This window comes from Gossypium raimondii, chromosome 3 (genome assembly GCF_025698545.1).
Source record: "Gossypium raimondii isolate GPD5lz chromosome 3, ASM2569854v1, whole genome shotgun sequence".
NCBI classification, from domain to species: domain Eukaryota; kingdom Viridiplantae; phylum Streptophyta; class Magnoliopsida; order Malvales; family Malvaceae; genus Gossypium; species Gossypium raimondii.
This window is the reverse complement of record NC_068567.1, coordinates 39,415,538-39,435,828: the sequence shown is the minus strand read 5'-3', so window position 1 is coordinate 39,435,828 and position 20,291 is coordinate 39,415,538. Positions and strand designations below refer to the sequence as shown.

General features: G+C 32.3%; 2 protein-coding genes across 3 annotated transcripts; one reads left to right on the top strand and one right to left on the bottom strand.

Annotated features, from left to right (window-relative positions):
* Positions 1-3,623: 3,623 nt before the first annotated feature.
* On the top strand, positions 3,624-6,622 carry LOC105794254 (cytochrome b5). The gene is made up of 3 exons (XM_012623334.2): positions 3,624-3,817; positions 5,845-5,911; positions 6,024-6,622. The coding sequence occupies exons 1-3, from the start codon at positions 3,731-3,733 to the stop codon at positions 6,272-6,274; spliced, it is 405 nt and encodes a 134-aa protein (XP_012478788.1). The 5' UTR covers positions 3,624-3,730; the 3' UTR covers positions 6,275-6,622.
* Positions 6,623-7,926: 1,304 nt separating this feature from the next.
* LOC105794250 (probable 6-phosphogluconolactonase 1) lies at positions 7,927-11,529 on the bottom strand. Of its 2 annotated transcripts, none has more exons than XM_012623331.2 (4): positions 11,472-11,529; positions 10,477-10,671; positions 10,234-10,369; positions 7,927-8,719 (listed from the first exon to the last, which is right to left on the bottom strand). In XM_012623331.2, exons 2-4 carry the CDS (start codon positions 10,647-10,649, stop codon positions 8,228-8,230), a joined length of 801 nt encoding a protein of 266 aa, XP_012478785.1. In that variant the 5' UTR covers positions 10,650-10,671; positions 11,472-11,529; the 3' UTR covers positions 7,927-8,227. The 2 variants fall into 2 exon arrangements, with proteins under 2 accessions (XP_012478785.1, XP_012478784.1); XM_012623330.2 differs by lacking the exon at positions 11,472-11,529 and adding an exon at positions 11,280-11,436.
* Positions 11,530-20,291: the final 8,762 nt, after the last annotated feature.

The window sequence follows — 20,291 nt, the reverse complement described above, 5'->3', positions numbered from 1 at the left end:
TGTTGTTAACTCATTTAATTTTTTTATATCAATATAGTTGCTATTAACTTATTTAATTTTTTTATATCAACTTGGATATCAATTTGTCCAAGTTTAATCATAATGACTCTTTTCATAAATTTATAGACTTTAAAATTTTTTTATAAAAAATGATTGTAGAAATATTGAAGAATATAAATCAATTATTAACATACCAATACTTAACAGTAACTTAAAAAATTTAAAATTGATAATAATACATTAATAGTATCAATTAATAGCGTTTCCCAAAACTTATAATTAAGATTCTTATTTTGAGCAATGGGAGTAGAGTTTGGTGTGTGAAAAATATGAGATATTGATAATTTTATATAATGTAATTTTTATAAAATGTAATTTTATTTGATTTTTATTTATTTAACAATTTTATTGATTTATTAAAATGTTGATTAAATTTGTTGTTATATAATTTTAAATCGTATATATACCTGGATTATATACTGATCCGGGAAAAAAATTAATAATATTTTATTAAAGGAAAAAAATTTAACATAAAAAATTGATTCGCGCCTGTCAGATAGGCGCGATTAAAAAAATTAATATAAAAAATTGATTTGCGCCTGTCAGATAGACGCGATTAAAAAAACATACTATTTCGGTAATTAATCTAGCTGACAACCTATTTACATATTTAAATTTTTTTTAATATATTTGGGTAAAAACCCTCTAAGCTATTAAAATCTTCTCTTTTATGTTTTTAAATTTATCTTCTTCAGTTATTGTTCTTTTGTTGAGAAAACTAAAAACTTGGAACTTGTTCTTCTCTTACCCACACCATCATCAACCCCTCTCGACGCTATCACCTCAACTATCTAGTTAACCAACGACCACATTACCACCACTATCGACCCTCCACTCTCACCATGTTCAAATCCAAACCCTCTGACAACTAGTCCACTTACCATCGCCACCTTAAAGTCATCCTCACCACACCCTCAACAACAACACACACCCCAACAACACAAAAAGAACAAGAAAAAAACTCCAAGAGAAGTGAAAGCCTGCAACAGAGAGAAAGGAAACAAAATCTGGTTTTTCTAGAGAAGCGAGCCCACACTCGGTAGACGTGAACTTGAGGATAGCAAAGAAGACTACTCGATCGAAGAGCTCATCCTAGACAGATCAAAAAGGTAAAATTTTGATTAAGTGTTTATTACTTTAGATATCACAACCAATATTTTGTTTTGGAAAAATTTTTAAAATTCTGGTTTTTCTTTAAATTTATTTTCTGCTACGTTTTTCAAACCCGTTTTTCCAACAAATATCCTGCATAGTCCGTTGTAAAAATATGAGTTAAGGTGGAGATTTGTGGAGTTATGCATCGTATTTTTCGGCTTTTCTTATTCCAGTTAAACTCTGTTTTTAGTTTACTACTTAAACTCTGATTATTGTAGGTTATTTTAATATTATTTGACCTACAAATTTAGCCTATAAATAATTCTTTTTTCCACCCTAGAAAAATAACTCATTACACATTTAGATATTAATTTTTACAAGCTTTAAGAGAATTTTGTGTTTACGTTTTGAGGGTTTTTACTTCGAGTTTCGGAGTTTAGTTTTATCTTTATCTTTTGTACTATTCTTTTTTACTGTTTTAGTGAAATTATCTTTGTCCATAATTTTTTTATCCTCTTCGGAGGAGTTTTTCTATATAAAATATTTGTGTTTGATCTTTTTAATTTCTTTGTTATTTTACTTGCTCGTTACTTAACCGGATTTATCCCAAGATGAATGTGGGAAATTTTGCAAAAGAGATGTAAATTAAGCTGAAGAATTGCCGACTGTGTTTGGGGTTTGCTGCGTTTTGCATAATGTTTCCGAGATGAGAAATGTGAAAGTGGAGGCTGAGCTAAATTAGATGTTTTCGATGATGAGGTGATCCGTGATATTAATTTGTGATCCATGACAAGCTAAGGATTGCATTGCTCATAATTTGTTGCACCATGGCCTCGATGGCACTGGTTTTCAATAATATATTTGATTTGCTTTTGTCTGAAATAGTATTAAACATTCTTTTATATTTTAAAATAGAATTAAGATTTAATTGATAGAAAATATAAAAGTTGAGGATTAAATTTGTTATTATACTAATTAAAAAATTACTCTATCCTTTTATTATCTAGTTAATGGTAGATAATGGAAATGGATTCAAAAAGACAAAATTCCAATAGTTGAGTGACTGTTTTGCAATTTTTCATAATTGAGTGACTAAAAAAACAGCTTAATAGTTTTGTGACTACTAAGGTAGTTTATTCTTTTTAATAATATTGAATTTTGGGATAAATTACAAAATTGATTTTTTGTGATCGAATAAGACCAAGGGAGATGGCATCAATGTTGGTGGCGGTAAGGGTGAGCGTTCAACTGAATCGAGAGAAAATGTTTCGAGTTAATCGAGTTGACGAGTCTTATTTTTCAAATCGAGTCAAGTGAAATAAAATTCAAGTCGAGTTGAATCGAGTGAAATTGTTAGAGTTAAATAAAAAATTAAACATGTCAAATTAAAATCTTGTTATAGTATAACTAATTCCATTTTAGAATTTATAAATTTGAAACCATATATATTTGAAACTCTTTCAAAACATAATAAGAGAAAAAAATATTTAGTATGATAAGCTTAAATTGTTAATTTACTTATTTAGGTCCCAAAATTATCATTTTAAAAATTTTAAAATTATTTATATATTATTTAGAATTTTTAGAGTTTTACTAAAATATAAATTTTGGAAATTTTAAAATTTTTTGAATTTTAAAATTATTTTGAATTTTAAAATTATTTTATTTTTAAATTTTTTTGTGAGAGAGATTAATTTGCTCGGTTCAAAATTGACAAGAACTAAAAAGTATTTATATCAATATGTTATTTGAGTTATTCGAATTACTCGAGTTATTCAAATTGTAAAATTCAACTCGACTCAAATTCGAAACTTGAATTACTTATTCAAGTTGACTCGAAAAAACTGAATAACTTGAATAACTCGATTCAATTAACTCAAATTTAAAAAATTAATTTTTTTGAATCAAATCAAGTTTTACAAAAGAGAGAAAAGATGAGAAGGAAAAGAAAAGGGAAAAGATAGGAAAGTTAATAAGGAATTAAAAATAAATTCAATAAAAAAGAGAGTAAAAGTGATAAAATTCATCTATCACATGAGCTTGTCATTACACATTTAATAGGAGTTAATGATTGAATGACTCTAATATAATCTACATATAACAGTAGTAATTATATGGTAATTTTTAAAGTTTTAAGACCAAAACATAAATTTACTCAAATATAATATACAGAACTAATTTTGTAGTTTACCATAAAAGATTGGTTGCAATATACCATAGGTCTTTTGTACGTCTCACAAATTTGAAATTTAGTCCTTTATTTTTAAAATTTCAAAGTTCAGTACAATTGTTAGCCAATTAGTTTTTTTATTAAATTTGTTGGGGTGATATTTAGAAATAAAAAAAATACTCTTTTAAATTTAACAAATGACTTTGATACTTAAATATAAATTTTGAAGTAAAAATAAAAGTAAAAAGAGTAAATTACAAAATTACAAAGAATACATGCATTTAAGACATATTTTAACCTAAAAGAATTGCCGCCATAGTCCAATTTGTTTATGAACGAACAACTTTCAGACCGAGACAGCCGCCAATACAGAACTGAAAGAGATCAGCAAAAGGAGCCTCAAGCATGCCGACCCTTACAAAGCTTTATACTATGGAAGAAGCCTCTCAGCACAATACCAAAGACGATTGTTGGGTCGTTATTGACGGCAAGGTTTATTTTCCCTCCCTTTTAGTTTTTATTATTGGTTTGGATCTTAAGGTTTTTTTTAATCCTTTTGTCTCTCCTGGGATTATGGTTTTGCTCTTGAACTTTTTGACTCTGTCTCGTAGTTATTTTGCCTTAAGAGCGCAACAGTTTTCTTAGTGTTTTCGATGCTTATTTGAAAATTAAACTTCATCTTTCAAAAAAAAATAAAAATTCTTGTATTAGATGCCTTTTCTGTTCTGATTTTTATTTACAGCAAGTTCAAACTGCATTTGGATAATAGCCCCATCACGTTTTAATGCTTTGTCTTTGCTTGTCTCTTAATTGCCTGGAACTATTCAGGTTAATCTCAAACACAAAACACAATTTAAGCTAACTCTATGGAAAGTTTTGGCCTTTTCTCTAACTTTTTGGTGCAAAAGGGTTAGATTAAGAGTTGCAAAACAAACCCAAGTTTTTGAATTTTCATAATGCTCATAGGGTTGTGCTTGAAGAGGACGATGATTATGCTTGTGCTGAGCTTATAATATGCTTGTTGGGTACAACTTGTATTTTGGTAAGAAAATAATCACGTACCTTCTAATTATAATGTTGAGTCCATGACTCAATATTCATTTTACGGTGCAGATGCTTGTTTTTAGTTACTAACCCTTCTATCAATAGGAGTTTCAGGAAATACAATCCCTTGCAGGGTGACACTTTTGTAATAACACTCCATGACAATCCACTCCGTAACATGGGATGCTCCCTAGCATGCAATGATATACAGTACTTTACATTACTTAAAATTGGAGTTGTTGGAAAGACATGCAACTATGCAAAAGTTGTGGAGCTAACTTTGGAAGGTTGGTAGGATTCCTAGTTGCTCCTCTATTGGAATGTCTTAGAGAGCATGGTTTGGAAGTTTAGAATACAAACATTGTTAAGAAGTACACGTATTAATCTTTTCTTGAACTACTAGTGCTTTCCCTTGTGGTTAAACAGAAAGTACACTTATATTTGAACACACAAGTAATGCTCAATTTTCCAAAAATATTACGCGAGTGTTAACTTCTTCACGGTATTTGTAATTTCCCTCTTTTTTGGAAACACGTTCGCTAATCTCTCCCAATCTCACTATCCACTATTAGCATGTTCAGTCCCACTTATTTCTATATCGGTTCATTAATAACTTCCCTTTGAGACCTAGAAATTGAGGCTTGAACGTTTCTTTAGGATGTTTGGATCTTTTTGGCAAACTTAAAACATATTCTAAATTTTCTTTGCAACTCTCTTTGAAAACAATCACAACCACCGTACTTTTACTTTTCTTAGCCACCTATTGCTTCCATCACCACCACTTGCCACCGCACTTGTTTTCCAAGGTTTGCTCTGATCTTCCTCTCCGTCATCTTTTCACGATATTCCATTTTACTGGTTTATAAGGTTCCCTCACTTAAGCAAAAGAACCCTCTACATATGGAAGAACAAAGTGCATTGTATTTTGTCGTCTCTAGAAGGATTCTTTCTTGTCACCATACTCATTTGTGTTGATCTTGGCTAGTTTTACTTGCCATAGGAATTCTCCCAATGATATTTAAGGTGGCCTCATCTGCTCATCTATGGTTTCTATTTAAAGTAGCCACCTAATGGCTTAGTGTTGTCCTGCTAATTGTATTAAAGAAGCTAGCCATAGGGTCGTTGTTAATCCCTTTTGTTGGATTCATCTCTTAATTGATTAATGCTCCCCTGGTTTTGAGGTTTATGTACTAGTTTTAACATTTAGGAATTGCATATGCAACTTGATGTCCTCTACCGATGGACTCTAGTATTTAAACATTACTGTAGATCTTTCTGAAGACTCTTAACTGTGTGATCAATCATGTCTTCAAAATTTTGGTTGTACGTGATGAACTCGGTGAGCTAACACCTTGGATGGACAATCGCTTATGCTCGATTTTCCTTTTAAGAACATCAAAATGTTATGATATGGGAATGAACTCCTTTCCATTAATTGGTATCTTGATTGAATACAAAGTCTTTTCCCTTTTTAGGTATATGATGTTACTCCTTATTTGGATGAGCATCCAGGAGGTGATGATGTAGTGCTTGCAGCGACAGGTGATACTCTTATGCTTACTGACTAATAAATTTCTTGTTAAGCGAGCTAAGAATTTCCTGATTATGAAATAATGCATCCTCGAATGACATGCTTCTGATAATTTTCTTGAAGGGAAGGATGCAACAGATGATTTTGAAGATGCCGGACACAGCAAAAGTGCAAAGGAGCTCATGCAGAACTTTTGCATTGGTGAGCTTGACACATCTGCTCCAATAATCCCAGAACTTGAAATTGCATCCAAGAAGGAAACAGCCAATTACTCTCGGAATCTCATGGATTTGACAAAGCAATATTGGGCTGTTCCTGTTGCAATTGTTGGAATCTCTGTGGTGGCTGGTTTCATATGCCTCCGTAAAAAGTAATGCAATTTGATTTTTCCCTATTGGCTGCTGAAAGGGAATACTTCCCAAAATTTTGAATAATTAGATGGATAATGATCAAGAACATTTAGCCATTTTTATTTTTTAGAATCTGAGGGTAGGGTTTGTTCATTGATTACCTTCTTTACAATACATGCATGATAGGATTGAAGAACAGGGAAAATGCTTGTAGTAATACGAGGGGAAGGGATTTGTTGTCAAATTGGATTGTTTTAAGTTTTGAACCACTTAAATGAGCTTGAGGATGTAGTAAATTGATGATTTTGTGGGTATATATGTCCCTGAATAATAAAATGCTAGTCCATGAGAAGCATCTTCATCTTTGGTTTTTATCAGTTGCCATCCAAATGAATGTCACTGGCAAGCTCAAGCTATTTCTTTATATGAACTTAGTTTAATCTATCCCTTTAGAATCTAGACTTAAAACCCAATGCACTCAAAATCCTATGCATCAATTGAATCTTATTGTTAACTTAGAAACCAAGTTTGAATTGAATGAAGAGCACATATATTCCAATCCCAGATGTTTCTCAGTATTAATTCCTTCAACTTCTAGCAAACACCGTAGGCTTTACCATCTTAGAAAGATAGAGAAGGGGAAAAAGAAAGAGATTCCTTTAGATCTTTGGAACAAAATTGATTGATTTTTTGTTAAACATCAAACTCATTGCTGGATTTTTCTTATAAAGCTTAAAAGTTGTTTAATCTTATCTTTTTAGAATATGCTATTGTCTGAAAGCAGTACAATAATGCTTTGGTTGTGAACAGTTTATTGTACTACACACCTTTAACTGAAGATCTTCTACTGAACATATACTCACTTTCCCTAGAGCTTTTGCTTGAATGACACATCCCTAAGAAATGTAGTCAGGGCACTTTTCTTTGGAAGTATTAATTTTTGCATATTTAGCTGTGATAGTAAGGTTTAGTTTTCATTGGAAGTCCTCGTATTTGATACCTGTGTATGTGCAACAAAATTAACATACCTACGTCGAATATATTATACAATATAGATACCCATAGCCAAATACGACTAAATATAGTTTTGGAACTTAAATTTTGATAGGTTTGTTGGGTGGTTTGGTCTAATCCCATTAGAATATGCCTCCTAAATCAACTACCGTCTCTTTCTTGAAACAGAATGAAGATATTTAAACACACTCCATTATTTAATTACGGGTAACTAAGAGTAGGTGAAGAAGCTAATCTTTTATTCCAACTGACGTCATGAGGCAGATTAGGTATTTTGCTTATTTTGGACCATCATCCATGTAAAATTTTTAGTTGAAGGCTTGAAGCTAACCTACTGAAGTCCAGAGCATTTTGTTTCTTTTTTGTTTTTTTTCTTTAAATGGGATCTTAGATCATTACAATGGATGAAGACATTGATTTGAATATGACCATATGAGATGCCATTAGCAGTGAAATAGTCTTAAGGGGGAAGCCTTTTTTGTTTCACTCCAATCTGCTCTTAGATCATACAACAGAGAACCTATTAAGATAATGAAATGATAACATTTCCTTGTCATCCAAGTGATAATCCCAACCATCTTTTCTAACGAAGAATGTTTCACTAGTACAATCATGAATGAGAAGGGCTTTTATTTGCCACCTTATATAGATGCATCAGACACTTTCTGAAGTAATTACTAATTTATATAATCCATCTTTACAACAGAGAGATGGTACTTTGATCCATGCAAAGAACGGAACCTGAACCAGGAATAACCTTTTGCATTAAGACTCCAACTTTTATTTGTTTTCTCTCTCCTTACAAAATGGATTCCAAACTTCCCACTTCAAATATAAAAGAGAAGGAAAAAAAACCAGAATAAAAGAAAAAGGAACAGGAACTAATCGAGGACAGGGATCAACGGGTTTTGAAACCCTCCAACTACGTACAAACATACAGTTTGGCAAGCAAAAAACTAGACCTTACTCGGAAAATTGAAGACCATCCAGTTTCGATGCAGCTGGCTTGTCCAAAAACCATACCAATTTCCCTTTTGTTGGTTGGACTAACCGAGCAGGCGGTGATGGGCAGTCAGGTCTGATATTATCTATTGCCAAATGCACCGCCTCTGCTTTGCTCTCACCTGTCACAACCATTGCTACATTGGATGCTGAATTGATGACAGGCAAAGTGAATGTTATCCTCTCAGGTGGAGGTTTGGGGGAATCAATTATGAAAGTTACCCATTCATCAGTCTCATCGAGTGCTGAATGATTAGGAAATAGTGAGGCAATGTGACCATCAGGTCCCATGCCAAGAAGGATAAGGTCAAACTTGGGGCAGTCACTAATGTCGGAAACACTAACCATTCGTGTTTTCACCAACTGTCGGATAACAAACATGTACTCATCAGCAGCTTCCTCTGCAGAAACTGAATCATTGATAGAATGAACATGGCTAGGAACAATGGGCACCTACAAATACAAGGTATATGCCATTATAGCGTATACTTTAAGGTGTAAACTTTTCAAAACAAACTGAAGCATAATTTTTCAGTTCAATCTATCCATTGAAGAAAGCATTGCAGAATTAAGAACTTGAATATCAAGATATGGATGGAAGCCCTCGAGGCAATAAAAGAAAACAGTGTCACTGTTGACACAAATATTTCTACAATAATTCAATACAATTTCTTTTTATGGTCACTTCCTGAATACTAGATGTAATAAAATAATAATGGTAACCTAAATTTTACCACAATCAAAGTTCAGTTTGATTCTAGTTTAGTCATTTTCCTGACCAACTACTTCAAAGGGGTGTGAAGCATGATATACTAGCTAGTTAGTTCATTCCATGTTCCACATAACACAATGAAAAAGCATTCATCAAAGCTTTTCTCTAACTTAATATTGTAAGATGTGAGAAGGGACAAGAGGTACAGAAAGCAGCAGTAACAGATCAGCAAGCCAAAGAATTCTCAAATTTGTCTGATCATGAATATCATGAAAAATTACTCAAAGGCTCCAAATACACAAACTTATCATCTTTGAGGAAATAAAAAAACCGAGTCTAGGAGGGCTGCAAAAGATAAAATGACAGTTTTACCGTAGGGCCTTTAGCTTTTCAGGACAAACAGTTTATCTTGGAACAAAACCGATTGAATCAGTAATTAGAACAAGCTCAAAAGTTCTTAGAAAGGTAGAACCACCAAAAAGGTTCCTCAAATCATGTGGAAATTTATACTTCCATACTGTATTATAGCAAGTGTTTAAACCCCTCACCAGCCAGTATTGCCCTCTTAAGAGAAAAAGTAGCGGGTTGCTTTATTTTTATATTGTGGTGAGATGGCACTGTGAACCATTGAATGTCCTGGTAAAGGCCATTCAAGTGGAAGGATCGGTCATATAAAAGAGATGGGTAAAAATAAACCAGAGCTGAATGAAGAAATTTCCAAAAATTTTATGAATATCAGTAAACCCGAAGCTCTTTTTGTAGTTAAAACCAAATATCTAATTCAACTGAAAACAACATAAACAGTACTTGATAAATTCATGTCAGTAACTCTTGCCGAAAGAGGCTAGAATACTCAATCTCACACCTTCTAATGTCAAAGTTGATACTCCATCAAACGAATTCAAAGAGCAAACATGGGAACCACTGAAAATAAGAAATCCATTCATGAAGAATCACATGTTGGCATATCATGGGTAAACTAATACTCTATCAGTTAACATAATAAGGACTTCTAGCAAAGGCTAATATTTCAAGATCCAAAGTGTAGATCAGGCAAATCACAGAACAATAAAGGGACTATTCTGTACTTTATGTATTAACTAAAGATGAGGTAAAAAAGAAGACATCCAAATAAGATATTAGAACAACAAACATCATTTTATGATAACAGTTCCCCTTCATTTGGTCCTTGAAAAGCAGAAAGGGAGAAAAATAAATAACTTGCATAAAATGAAATATAGGTTGAGATGCTAACCTTTGAAAGAAGGCCATCTTTTGCAAGCTTATAATTACTATCAGAATGGTTTTTTGCTACAACACGTTCATCCGCCCAAAATATATACCATTTAGCCCAGTCTACCGTCTTGTTATAAGGGGCTTCGCAAAGTTTTCTGTTTCCCACCAAAAACTTTAAAAGGGAGAACACCAGAATCACAAGAAACAAAAAGAGAGAAAGAAAAAAAAAAGACCCAAAGATGGAAAAGGAATGCATTGATACCCCATTAAGTCAATGAGAGAACCTCCAGACAATGCAATGGCAAAAACGCCTCGCTCCTTCACAGCAGCCTCTGATAACTCAGCAATATAGTCAGCCAAATCCGTCCTTAGTTCATCCAAATTTTCGAGAATCCTCAATTCTCCTCTATCATTGTTAACCTCAGAAAGAGCCATGCTTTTGACGATTTTACCAACTCTAATGTGAAAAAAAAGGGAAAAAAATTAAAGTAGAATTAAGAATATAATAGAGCCAATAACACATAAATATCCAGTTACACGAGATAAATTAATTAAAAGCAATTCCTTCAGCAAACAGTCGAAGAAGAACAAGGAAAAAAAGAAAACACTGAAAGAAAATATAGCAGCAGCAATAAAGCCATTAACTTTGGCAGCTCACAGCATTAAGTTAAAACTCATCAAGACTTAAAAATTGTAGATCATGCTAAACAGTTAATAGAATCTATGACAAAAAGGTAAGAAATACTCAATAATACAGTTTAAGATTCATCAAACCAAACCCCCAAAAAAGGGTCATAATAGCCAAAAGCCCGTCACGTTTTTGAATAGAGTTTAAAACTTTGAATTGAACACAAGAAGTCGAACAAAAGGGTATGATCATCTCAATTCAGAGATCAAGAAAAACAAAAAAGTTCAACTAACTTGATAAGCCCCAAATAGATGAATTTAACAAAAAAGCCAGTTATACCAAGAACATATAAACGGAAGCTTTGATCAAAGAAAAATCTAAAATTTTATATTTACAATAAACAAGAGCAAAAGAAACAAAAAATGGGAAATGCTTACAAAGAAGAAAGAAGATGGTAGCAGAGAAGCAAGGAATAGCTGAAGATGGAAGATGGGTAATCAAGAACAAATGGAAATAATTTATTTATATAATACTAACACGAAAACAGATAAATGTAAAAATACAATTAAAATTTATATTAAAAATAAAAATCTGTTTCAGAAAAGAAGCTGAGGAGAATTTAGCTTAACTGCAACCAATGAAAATGACAAAACACACACACCAATTTTTTTTTCTCTCTTTCTGTGAGAAATTGAAAAGGTAAACGGATAATATTTAATAGGCTAAATTAGCCATATGTGTCCAAAAATAATTTTATTGGCCATAAGTCGTTTTATTTTTTTTTTGAAAATGTAGAGAAATAGGTCAATTTTACGTACGTTTTTTGCACTTGTGATAGGAAAATATATTCAGTTGGACACGTTTTTCCTTCAAATTTACATATATTTTTTATTTTTTAAATTTAATTAGGCGTTTTGGTCAGATGATTAAATGTTAGTGTTTTTGTTCTTGAGTCTCAGGTTGAATTTCTCTCTCACTCACATTTGTATTTTTTATTTCATGTTGTTTTAAACTTTTTATTATTTTTAATTAATGTTTTAACGTATCAACTTCATTTGTTAAATGGTTAAATAATAATGGTTTTATCTTTGAATTCCAAGTTCAATTTCTCCTCTTCTAAACACATTTATAATTTTTATTTAATATTGTTTCAAGTTTTTTATTTTTAATTAATAAATATATTTTTAATTAATCTTTTTAATTAATATCTCTTTTATTTATAAAATAAAATAATAAATATGTAATTATATAATAAAATATATTTTACATATGTTAAAAATATTTGAAATTAATATCTCTTATATATATAATATAAACATCTGCTAATTTTTTGATATATTTTTCTTTATAATATTTATATGTCAAATATTTACTTTTTCCGCGTATATTGTAGGCATGGTGATTTTTAATATTATAAAATAAAATAATATTATAAAAAAGTTTATTGGCCAAATAGACCATTTTTTGAAAAAGTGCGTCCAATACAAGTGGCAGTAAACCGCACCCAGCTGTATGCGCTTTCCCTCTAAATCACATATATTGATTTTTTTTAATATAATTAATTTCTTTAGTCAGATTGTTAAATGTTAGTGGTTTTTTCTTTAAGTCTTGAGTTTAATTTCTCTCCCACTCACATTTGTATTTTTTGTTTTAAGTTGTTTTATTATTTTTAATTAATGTTTTAACATATCAACTTCCTTAGTTAAATAATAATGATTTTATCCTAAGTTCCGGGTTCAATTTCTCTTCTTCTAAATACATTTGTAATTTTTATTTCATGTCGTTTCAAGAATTTTTTTATTTTTAATTAATAAATATATTATTTTCAAATTATTTATTTTTAATTCATCTTTTTAATTAGGCTTAATATAACATTTGATACCTGAACTTGACACTTTTTCCTAAATTAGTACCTAAACTTTTTTTTTTGGCTCAATTTGGTACTTGAAATTGACATTTTTTTCCCTAATTTGGTAGCTAAACTTTTTTTGGGCCCAATTTGGTACTTGAACTTGAAATTTTTTTTCTACTTGGCACCTAAGCTTTTTTTTTTTTAGGTTCAATTTGGCACCTAAAAATTACGCAAAATACTAACGGTGTTAACATTTTTTTGGTTATGTTACAAATATATTGTCAGTCTTAGAGGAAATTCAGGTTAAAAAATAGATATTGAGCTATGCTTAACCAATTAATATTAAATATGAATAAATATTTTAAAACCCTAAATTAAAGCAATTCATTATTTTCAATTAAGAAAATAATTAATTAAATACATAAAACTAGAAATATTTGAATATATAAAATAAAAAATATCATGTCATCTGTCACATGTCGGTCATACATTGATTATTTTTGCTACCTCAAAAAAAAAAATTAGTATATTGGAGCAAATTGTAAAACATTTGACAAGTACCAAATCGAACAAAAAAAGATTAGGTACCAAATTAGGAAAAAGAGTTAAGTTCAAGTACCAAATTGAACTCCCAAAAAGATTAAATACCAACTTAAGAAAAAATATCAAGTTTAGGTACCAAATTGGACCAAAAATTTTTAATACCAAATTAGAAATAAGTGTTAATTCGGTACCAAATATTATATTAAGCCTTTTAATCAATATATATTTTATTCATAAAATCAAAAATAAATATGTAATTGTATAATAAAAATATATACTTTACATATATCATCTTGTTAAAAATATTTGAAATAAATAACTCCTTTATATATAATATAAAATCAACTAATTTTTTGATATATTTTTCTTTATAATATTTATATGTCAAATATTTATTTTCTCCATGTATATTGTGGGTATGATGATTTCTAATATTATAAAATGAAATAATAATTTCAAATATAATTATTATTTTTATATGTAAAATATTTCAAATATAATTTTTTCATCTACATTTTGGGTATGATATTTCAAATATCATTATGTTTATATGTGAAATATTTTAAGTACATCATATAATACTAAAATTCACTACACTCATGATATGGATTGAAAAATAAATATTACTCATATAAAAATTATATTTACTAAAAATAATGATATTTGTAATAATTATTTGATATTAATTAAAAATGAATTAAAATAAAAATATTTATTAATTAAAATAAAAACTTGAAACAACACGAAATAAAAACTATAAATGTGTTTAAAAGAGGAGGAATTGAACTTGAGATTCAATGATAAAATCATTATTATTTAACCAAGGGAGCTAATATGTTAAAAATATTAATTAAAAATAATAAAAAGCTTAAAACAACATGAAATAAAAAATACAAATGTAAGTGGGAGAGGAATCAAATCTGAGACTCAATGATAACCACTAACATTTAACCATCTAACCAATGATACTAATTATATTAAAAAAAGTCAAAAAATGCAATTTAAAGGAAAAGTACAATCAATTGGGCGCATTTTCCTGTTACCTGCATAAAAAGCGCGTCTCACGCATACAAAAGTCAGCCTATTTCTCTAATTTTTTTTAAAAAAAAAGTCTATTTGTGCAATAATTTTTGTTTGACATATATAACTAATTTAACCTATAGTAAAATAAACAAATCCAAACGAAAATTTCTTTTTACTGATTTATTTATTTTTGATAGAGGTCGTGTTGTTAGCTTCTTAAGAAAAATTATATAATAAACTTTTTCCTATTAAATCTTATAATAACGTTTTACATATTGATAAGTTAATAATTGATATATTCTCACGATTAAGTCTTAGTTCGATTGACATAGATATTGTTACAAATACAAGAGAACGTGGGTTTGAGTGTATTGAAGCATATTATCCCCCTATTTATGGGTATGGGTTAGGGAGGGACTATGAGTAGTTCTAAGCATTATGTCAAAAAAAAAATATATGCAATCAAAACTTATAATGAAAAAAATTGTAACTATTAAATTATAAGTTTTAATGCTAAAATTGGTATAGAAAAAATTATATTTCATGATCATTTTTAAAAATACAAAAATTATTAAGACGAACAAAAATTAACATCCCTCACAATTTTGGGTATCTTCTCATGCTATTTGGTATTCTCTCATAAATTTTTTATTTTCTCTTTTTTATTCCCTCATAATTTTTGTACTTTCTCATGTATTTTGGGACATCCTCATAATGTATTTTTTTAGGTTTTATGGTATGTTATGAGTATTAAGTCAGGAGTAATGTTAGTTTGGTAGTTAGCATAATCAATTAGTTTTTAAGAAAACAGTTATGAGTTTACACCTATTAAATACGTCTGTATTCATCTCTCTCATTCAATGAAGAAATAAGTTTATTCTACTAAGATACTCCTATATTTCAACGTGGTATCAAGAGCTAAGGGTTTTATAGTGGAATTTTTTTTCTCACGATTTTTTCTTCTTGGTTCATGGCTACTGATCCCGTACCTGGAGATGATACACCTCGCCACTCTTCTAATTTTGGGAGAGGTCCTTCACCAAGTTTTGGCAGCGTTGTGTCGCACACTATCCACTCCTTTTCCAAACATGACACCATCAAGCTTACTGAGAGTAATTTTCTTCTTTGGAAGCATCAACTTTTGCTCATTCTTGAAGGTTATGATCTTGAAGGCTTTGTACAAGGTACTATTCCGGTTCCCTCTCCTCTTGTTATTGGAGTCGATGGTCAATTGGTTGATAATCTGGTGTTTCTTGCTTATAAGAAACAAGAAAAATTTGTAGCATCTTGGCTCCTGTCTACAGTTTCAGATGAAGTTCTGGTTCATCTTACATCAGCCAAGAGTAGTTTTGATATTTGGTCTGCTATTGAAAATTGGTTTGGAGTAATATCTAGAATCAAGATTTCAAGAATACGACATGATTTGTATTCTTTCAAGAAAGCGAGTCTCTTAATTAAAAAGTATTTGTCAAAGGTAAAACGGCTGAGTGATAGTCTCATTGCTGCTGGGAGTATAGTTACCGAGCAAGAACAAGTCAGCATTATCTTGGCTGGACTCTCGTTAGAATTTGAGCCTGTTCGTGTGATTGCTTCGACTACTCCGATGTCTCAGATCTATTGGCTGAACTGCTTCTTGATTGTGAAGCTCGACAATTGGATCTGTTATCTAAGGTCCTTATGCAAGCTAATGTAACTTCCTACTCCAAAAACCCTCATTCTTCTAAACATGCTGATGGTTATGCTCAAAATTTCAGACAAGGTCATCGGGAGCATGGTAGAGGCTGGTTTCGTGGTAGAAATCGAGGAAATGGTAGGGGGTGGTCACGTTCCAGACCACAGTGTCAGTTGTGTGGCAAGCTTGGACATATCGTTCAAACTTGCTATCATCGATTTGATGAAATTTTTTTGGTGTAGATGCTAATGACTCGAAGACTGTTAACTATCATCATTATGAGCAAAGTTCCTCTTCTCCCTATTGTAGCTCGCATTCACAGCCCCCTACACAGGCTTCTCAATCTCCTTCTATAGGTTCCTTAGTTTAGACTTGGTATCCAGATTCTGGAGCCATGAATCATATCACTCCTGACATGACCAATCTCTCAGCTCCTTCTCCTTACAAAGGTACAGATAGGGTCTCTATGAGAAATGGTGAGTATGTTTCTATAGCTCATGTAGGCTCCTCGTTTATGATGTCTTGCCCTAGGCTACTCTGTCTTAAAAATGTTCTTCATGTGCCTACTGTTTGCAAGAACTTATTGTCTGTGGGTTAGTTTGCCAAGGACAATTCGGTGTATTTTGAGTTTCACCCCTATATATATTTTGTGAAGGACATTCAGACAGGGAAGGTTCTTCTGGTGGACCACATGCATAAAGGTCTCCATAGTTTTGATGTGTCTACAGCTGGTTCTTTCAAGCCAACTGCTGTACCAAGAGTAAACTCTATGAGTGTGTGCAATGCTCAGCTTTCTTCAGCACCTTTGCTATGGCATAAATGACCTGGGCATCCATGCAACAACGTTCTTTCTCAAGTCTTGCGAAGTTGTAATGTTTCTTTCAAGCATAATTATTTGCCAAGTGTTTGTTTTGCTTGTCAATTAGGCAAATCTCATAAATTTCCATTCAGCACTTTAAAAACAGTGTATTCCTTGCCATTTGAGCTTGTTGTATTTGACGTTTGAGGACTAGCTCATGATAAGTCAAATGGATTTTCTTACTATGTGTCTTTTTTAGATATGCATAGCAAGTATATGTGGTTGTATTTTATCAAGGCTAAGTTTGAAGTGTTTACCTATTTTCTTCATTTTCAACGAATGGTTCGAGTACAATTTGGGTTCTTTATATAAATGCTTCAAACTGATTGGGGGTGAATATCAGTCACTGTCCATTGAGTTGTTCAAATGTGGCATTCAGCATAGGCTTACATGTCCTCATACCTCAGTACAAAACGGTGTGGCTGAAAGGAGACATTGACAGGTTGTTGATATAGGGTTAACACTCCTAGCACAGGCATCTCTCCCTTTGGAGTTTTGGTCTTCTGCATTCTCTTATGCTGTCCATATAATCAACAGGCTACCTACATATGTTCTTCAAGGTGTCAGTCTCTATGAGGTGTTGCACAAAGTTTAGCCTGACTACTCTTGTTTGCGTGTTTTTGGTTGCGCATGCTTTCCTTATTTGCGACCATACAACCAACACAAGCTTCAGTTTAGGTCCAAGTGTTGTACTTTTCTTGGTTTTGAGCCAAATCGTAAAGGCTATAAATGTCTCGATGACAATGGTCGTGTATTTGTGTCTCGACAAATGGTTTTTAATGAGACTCAGTTTCTATTTCAGCAACATTTTCCTTTCAAAGCTCTAGTTGACTTCAAGCAGTAAACTCCTCAGCAATCTTACATTCCTTTAGTTGCAAACCCAGTTCCATTGAACCCTTCGGTGACTGCTCCTGACAGCTCATCTTCTATGCCTGTTTCTACATCGGGTCATTTCATCAGAAACTTTTCACCTCAGTCGTTCGATTCCCCTGGTGGACAGTGTGTGCCTTTGCCTATCGTTCAGTCTGATGCTCCTAGCCAGACTACTGTGAACACTTATCCTATGCAGACCCGATCTAAGTCTGGCATCTATAGGCCTAAGTTGTATTCTTCAGTTGTGACTGAGAAGGAACCATCATCTATAGAAGAAGCGTTTTAGAGTCTTGAGTGGACAGCTGCTGCATAAACTGAATACCAGGCTTTGCTTTCGAATCACACCTGGGATCTTATGCCGTTACCTACAGGTAGGAGGGCAGTAGGGTGTAAATCGATATTTAAGGTTAAAAAGAATGCTAATGGCTTGGTTGCACGATATAAGGGCCGTTTAGTAGTGAAGGGATATCTTCAAAAAGCTGACATTGACTTTCATGAGACTTTTAGTCCTGTAGTGAAACCTACAACAATTCAGGTGGTCTTGGCAATAGTGGTGTCCTTAGGGTGGTCTCTCCGGCAGGTCGATATAAATAATACATTCTTAAATGGTGATTTGAGTGAGGAAATATACATGGTGCAACCACCAAGTTTTAAACAGCAAAGGGTTAATGGCCAGCAGCTGGTATGTAGGTTGAGGAAAGCCCTGTATGGTATTAAACAAGCCCCTCGAGCTTGGTTCCACAAATTAAGGGAGTTTCTACTAGATAGTCAGTTCGAAATTTCGAAGGCAGACAATTCTCTTTTTATTCACAAGTTTGGGAATCATTTGTTGTACGTCCTAGTTTACGTTGATGACACTTAATCATTGGTTCTGATTCAAGTGCTATTAATCAGTTTGTTACAGACCTCAATCGTCAGTTTTCTTTAAAGGATTTGGGGAAGTTGAACTATTTTCTAGGCATTGAAGTTAACCACACCTCAGATGGACTTGTGTTAAATCAAAAGAAGTATATACTAGATTTGCTTCAGAAAGCTTCTATGGAAAAGTCAAGTTGTTCTCCCACACCGATGATATCTACTTGTCGTTTGTTAGCTCATGAAGGGAGTACGATTGAAGATGAGAGTTTCTTTAGGAGTATTGTAGGTGCTCTCCAGTACATAGTGATCACCAGACTGGATATTGCGTTCTTAGTCAACAAAGTCTGCCCGTTCATGCACAGACCTTTAGATACGCATTTTAAAGCTGTTAAAAGAATTTTGCGATATTTGCAGGGCACATTAGATCATGGCCTCCATTTTTGTCGAACATCTAAGTTTGTGCTTAAAGGTTATTCATATTCTAGCTGGGGTTCTGACATTGATGACCAAAGGTCCACGTCGGGCTATTGTATTTTTCTTGGAGGAAATCCGATCTCATGGAGCTTTTGGAAGTAGCAAGTTGTATCCCGTTCTACAGCAGAAGCTGAATACAGAAGTTTGGCAAATGTCACTGCAGAGATAGTCTGGCTTCAGTCCATGTTAACTGAGTTATGTGTTCCAATTCAGAAGAAATCATTGGTTTGGTGTGATAGCTCAGATGCAGTTGCTGTTGCAGGCAATCCAGTCATGCATTCAAAGTTTAAGCATGTAGAGTTAGACATATTCTTTCTAAGAGAGAAAGTAACAGCAGGTGTGCTTCAAGTTGGTCATGTGTCAAGTCTAGATCAGGTTGCTGATGTGTTGATGAAACCGTTGTCTGCAATACTGTTCAACAAGTTCAGGAAGCAGCTGAGGGTTGCTCCAAATGAAGGATAAGTTCACAAAAGAAAGGGAAGTCAGGACAGCACGGGGAATGTTATGAGTATTAAGTCAGGAGTAATGTTAGTTTGGTAGTCAGCATAATCAGTTAGTTGTTAAGAAAACAATTATGAGTTTACACCTATTAAATACGCATGTATTCATCTCTCTCATTCAATTAGGGGTGTGCATAATTCGGGTAAAACCGAAAAAATTTGGTTACCCAATCAATTGATTAATCACCGATTAATCAAATTTTTTTCACGGGGTCGGTTAATTTTTTTATGATTTTTCGGTTAACGGTTAAATCGGTTCAAAACCGGTCGGTTAATCGATTTTTGTGGTTAAACCGAAAAAATTAATAAACCCAATTACCCAACCCAATTACCATTTACCAACCCAATAAACTAAAGTCTACCCAAACCCAATTACCATTTACCAACCCAATAAACTAAAGTCTACCCAAACCCAATTACCATTTACCAACCCAATAAAACAAACAGCTGAAAATTAATAAAAGTCTAAAACCCTAAAACTAAAACAGAACAGCTAATAGCTTGCTACCTTGCTCCGGTGCTCCGCCTACTGCTCGTCTGCTCCCTGCTGCTGCCCTACCATTCGGGATTTCTTGGTGTTCCCTTGCTAGCCATTAGGTTGTTTTTTAATGGTTTTCTTGTTGTTCATTCGGGATTTCTTGTTGGACTGTTTATTTTACTGATATATATATCGATCCGTTTTTCGAATCCGTTAAAGATTGAAACTTTTTATTTAGCTATTCAAATTTTTTATTTTACTTTTCAACTTGGACATTTTCTTTTTACTGCACTTTTTCTAATTCATTCTTTTCCTAA

What these genes read in the sequence shown, in the direction of transcription:
- LOC105794254 (XM_012623334.2), top strand. Translation starts at nt 3,731, where the DNA reads ATGCCGACCCTTACAAAGCTTTATACTATGGAAGAAGCCTCTCAGCAC. An exon ending in GGGTCGTTATTGACGGCAAG is followed by an intron (nt 3,818 to 5,844) that starts GTTTATTTTCCC and finishes TTCCCTTTTTAG; the next exon opens with GTATATGATGTTACTCCTTA. An exon ending in TGTAGTGCTTGCAGCGACAG is followed by an intron (nt 5,912 to 6,023) that starts GTGATACTCTTA and finishes ATTTTCTTGAAG; the next exon opens with GGAAGGATGCAACAGATGAT.
- LOC105794250 (XM_012623331.2), bottom strand. Translation starts at nt 10,649, where the DNA reads ATGGCTCTTTCTGAGGTTAACAATGATAGAGGAGAATTGAGGATTCTC. An exon ending in TCTCTCATTGACTTAATGGG is followed by an intron (nt 10,370 to 10,476) that starts GTATCAATGCAT and finishes GGTGGGAAACAG; the next exon opens with AAAACTTTGCGAAGCCCCTT. An exon ending in AAGATGGCCTTCTTTCAAAG is followed by an intron (nt 8,720 to 10,233) that starts GTTAGCATCTCA and finishes TTGTATTTGTAG; the next exon opens with GTGCCCATTGTTCCTAGCCA.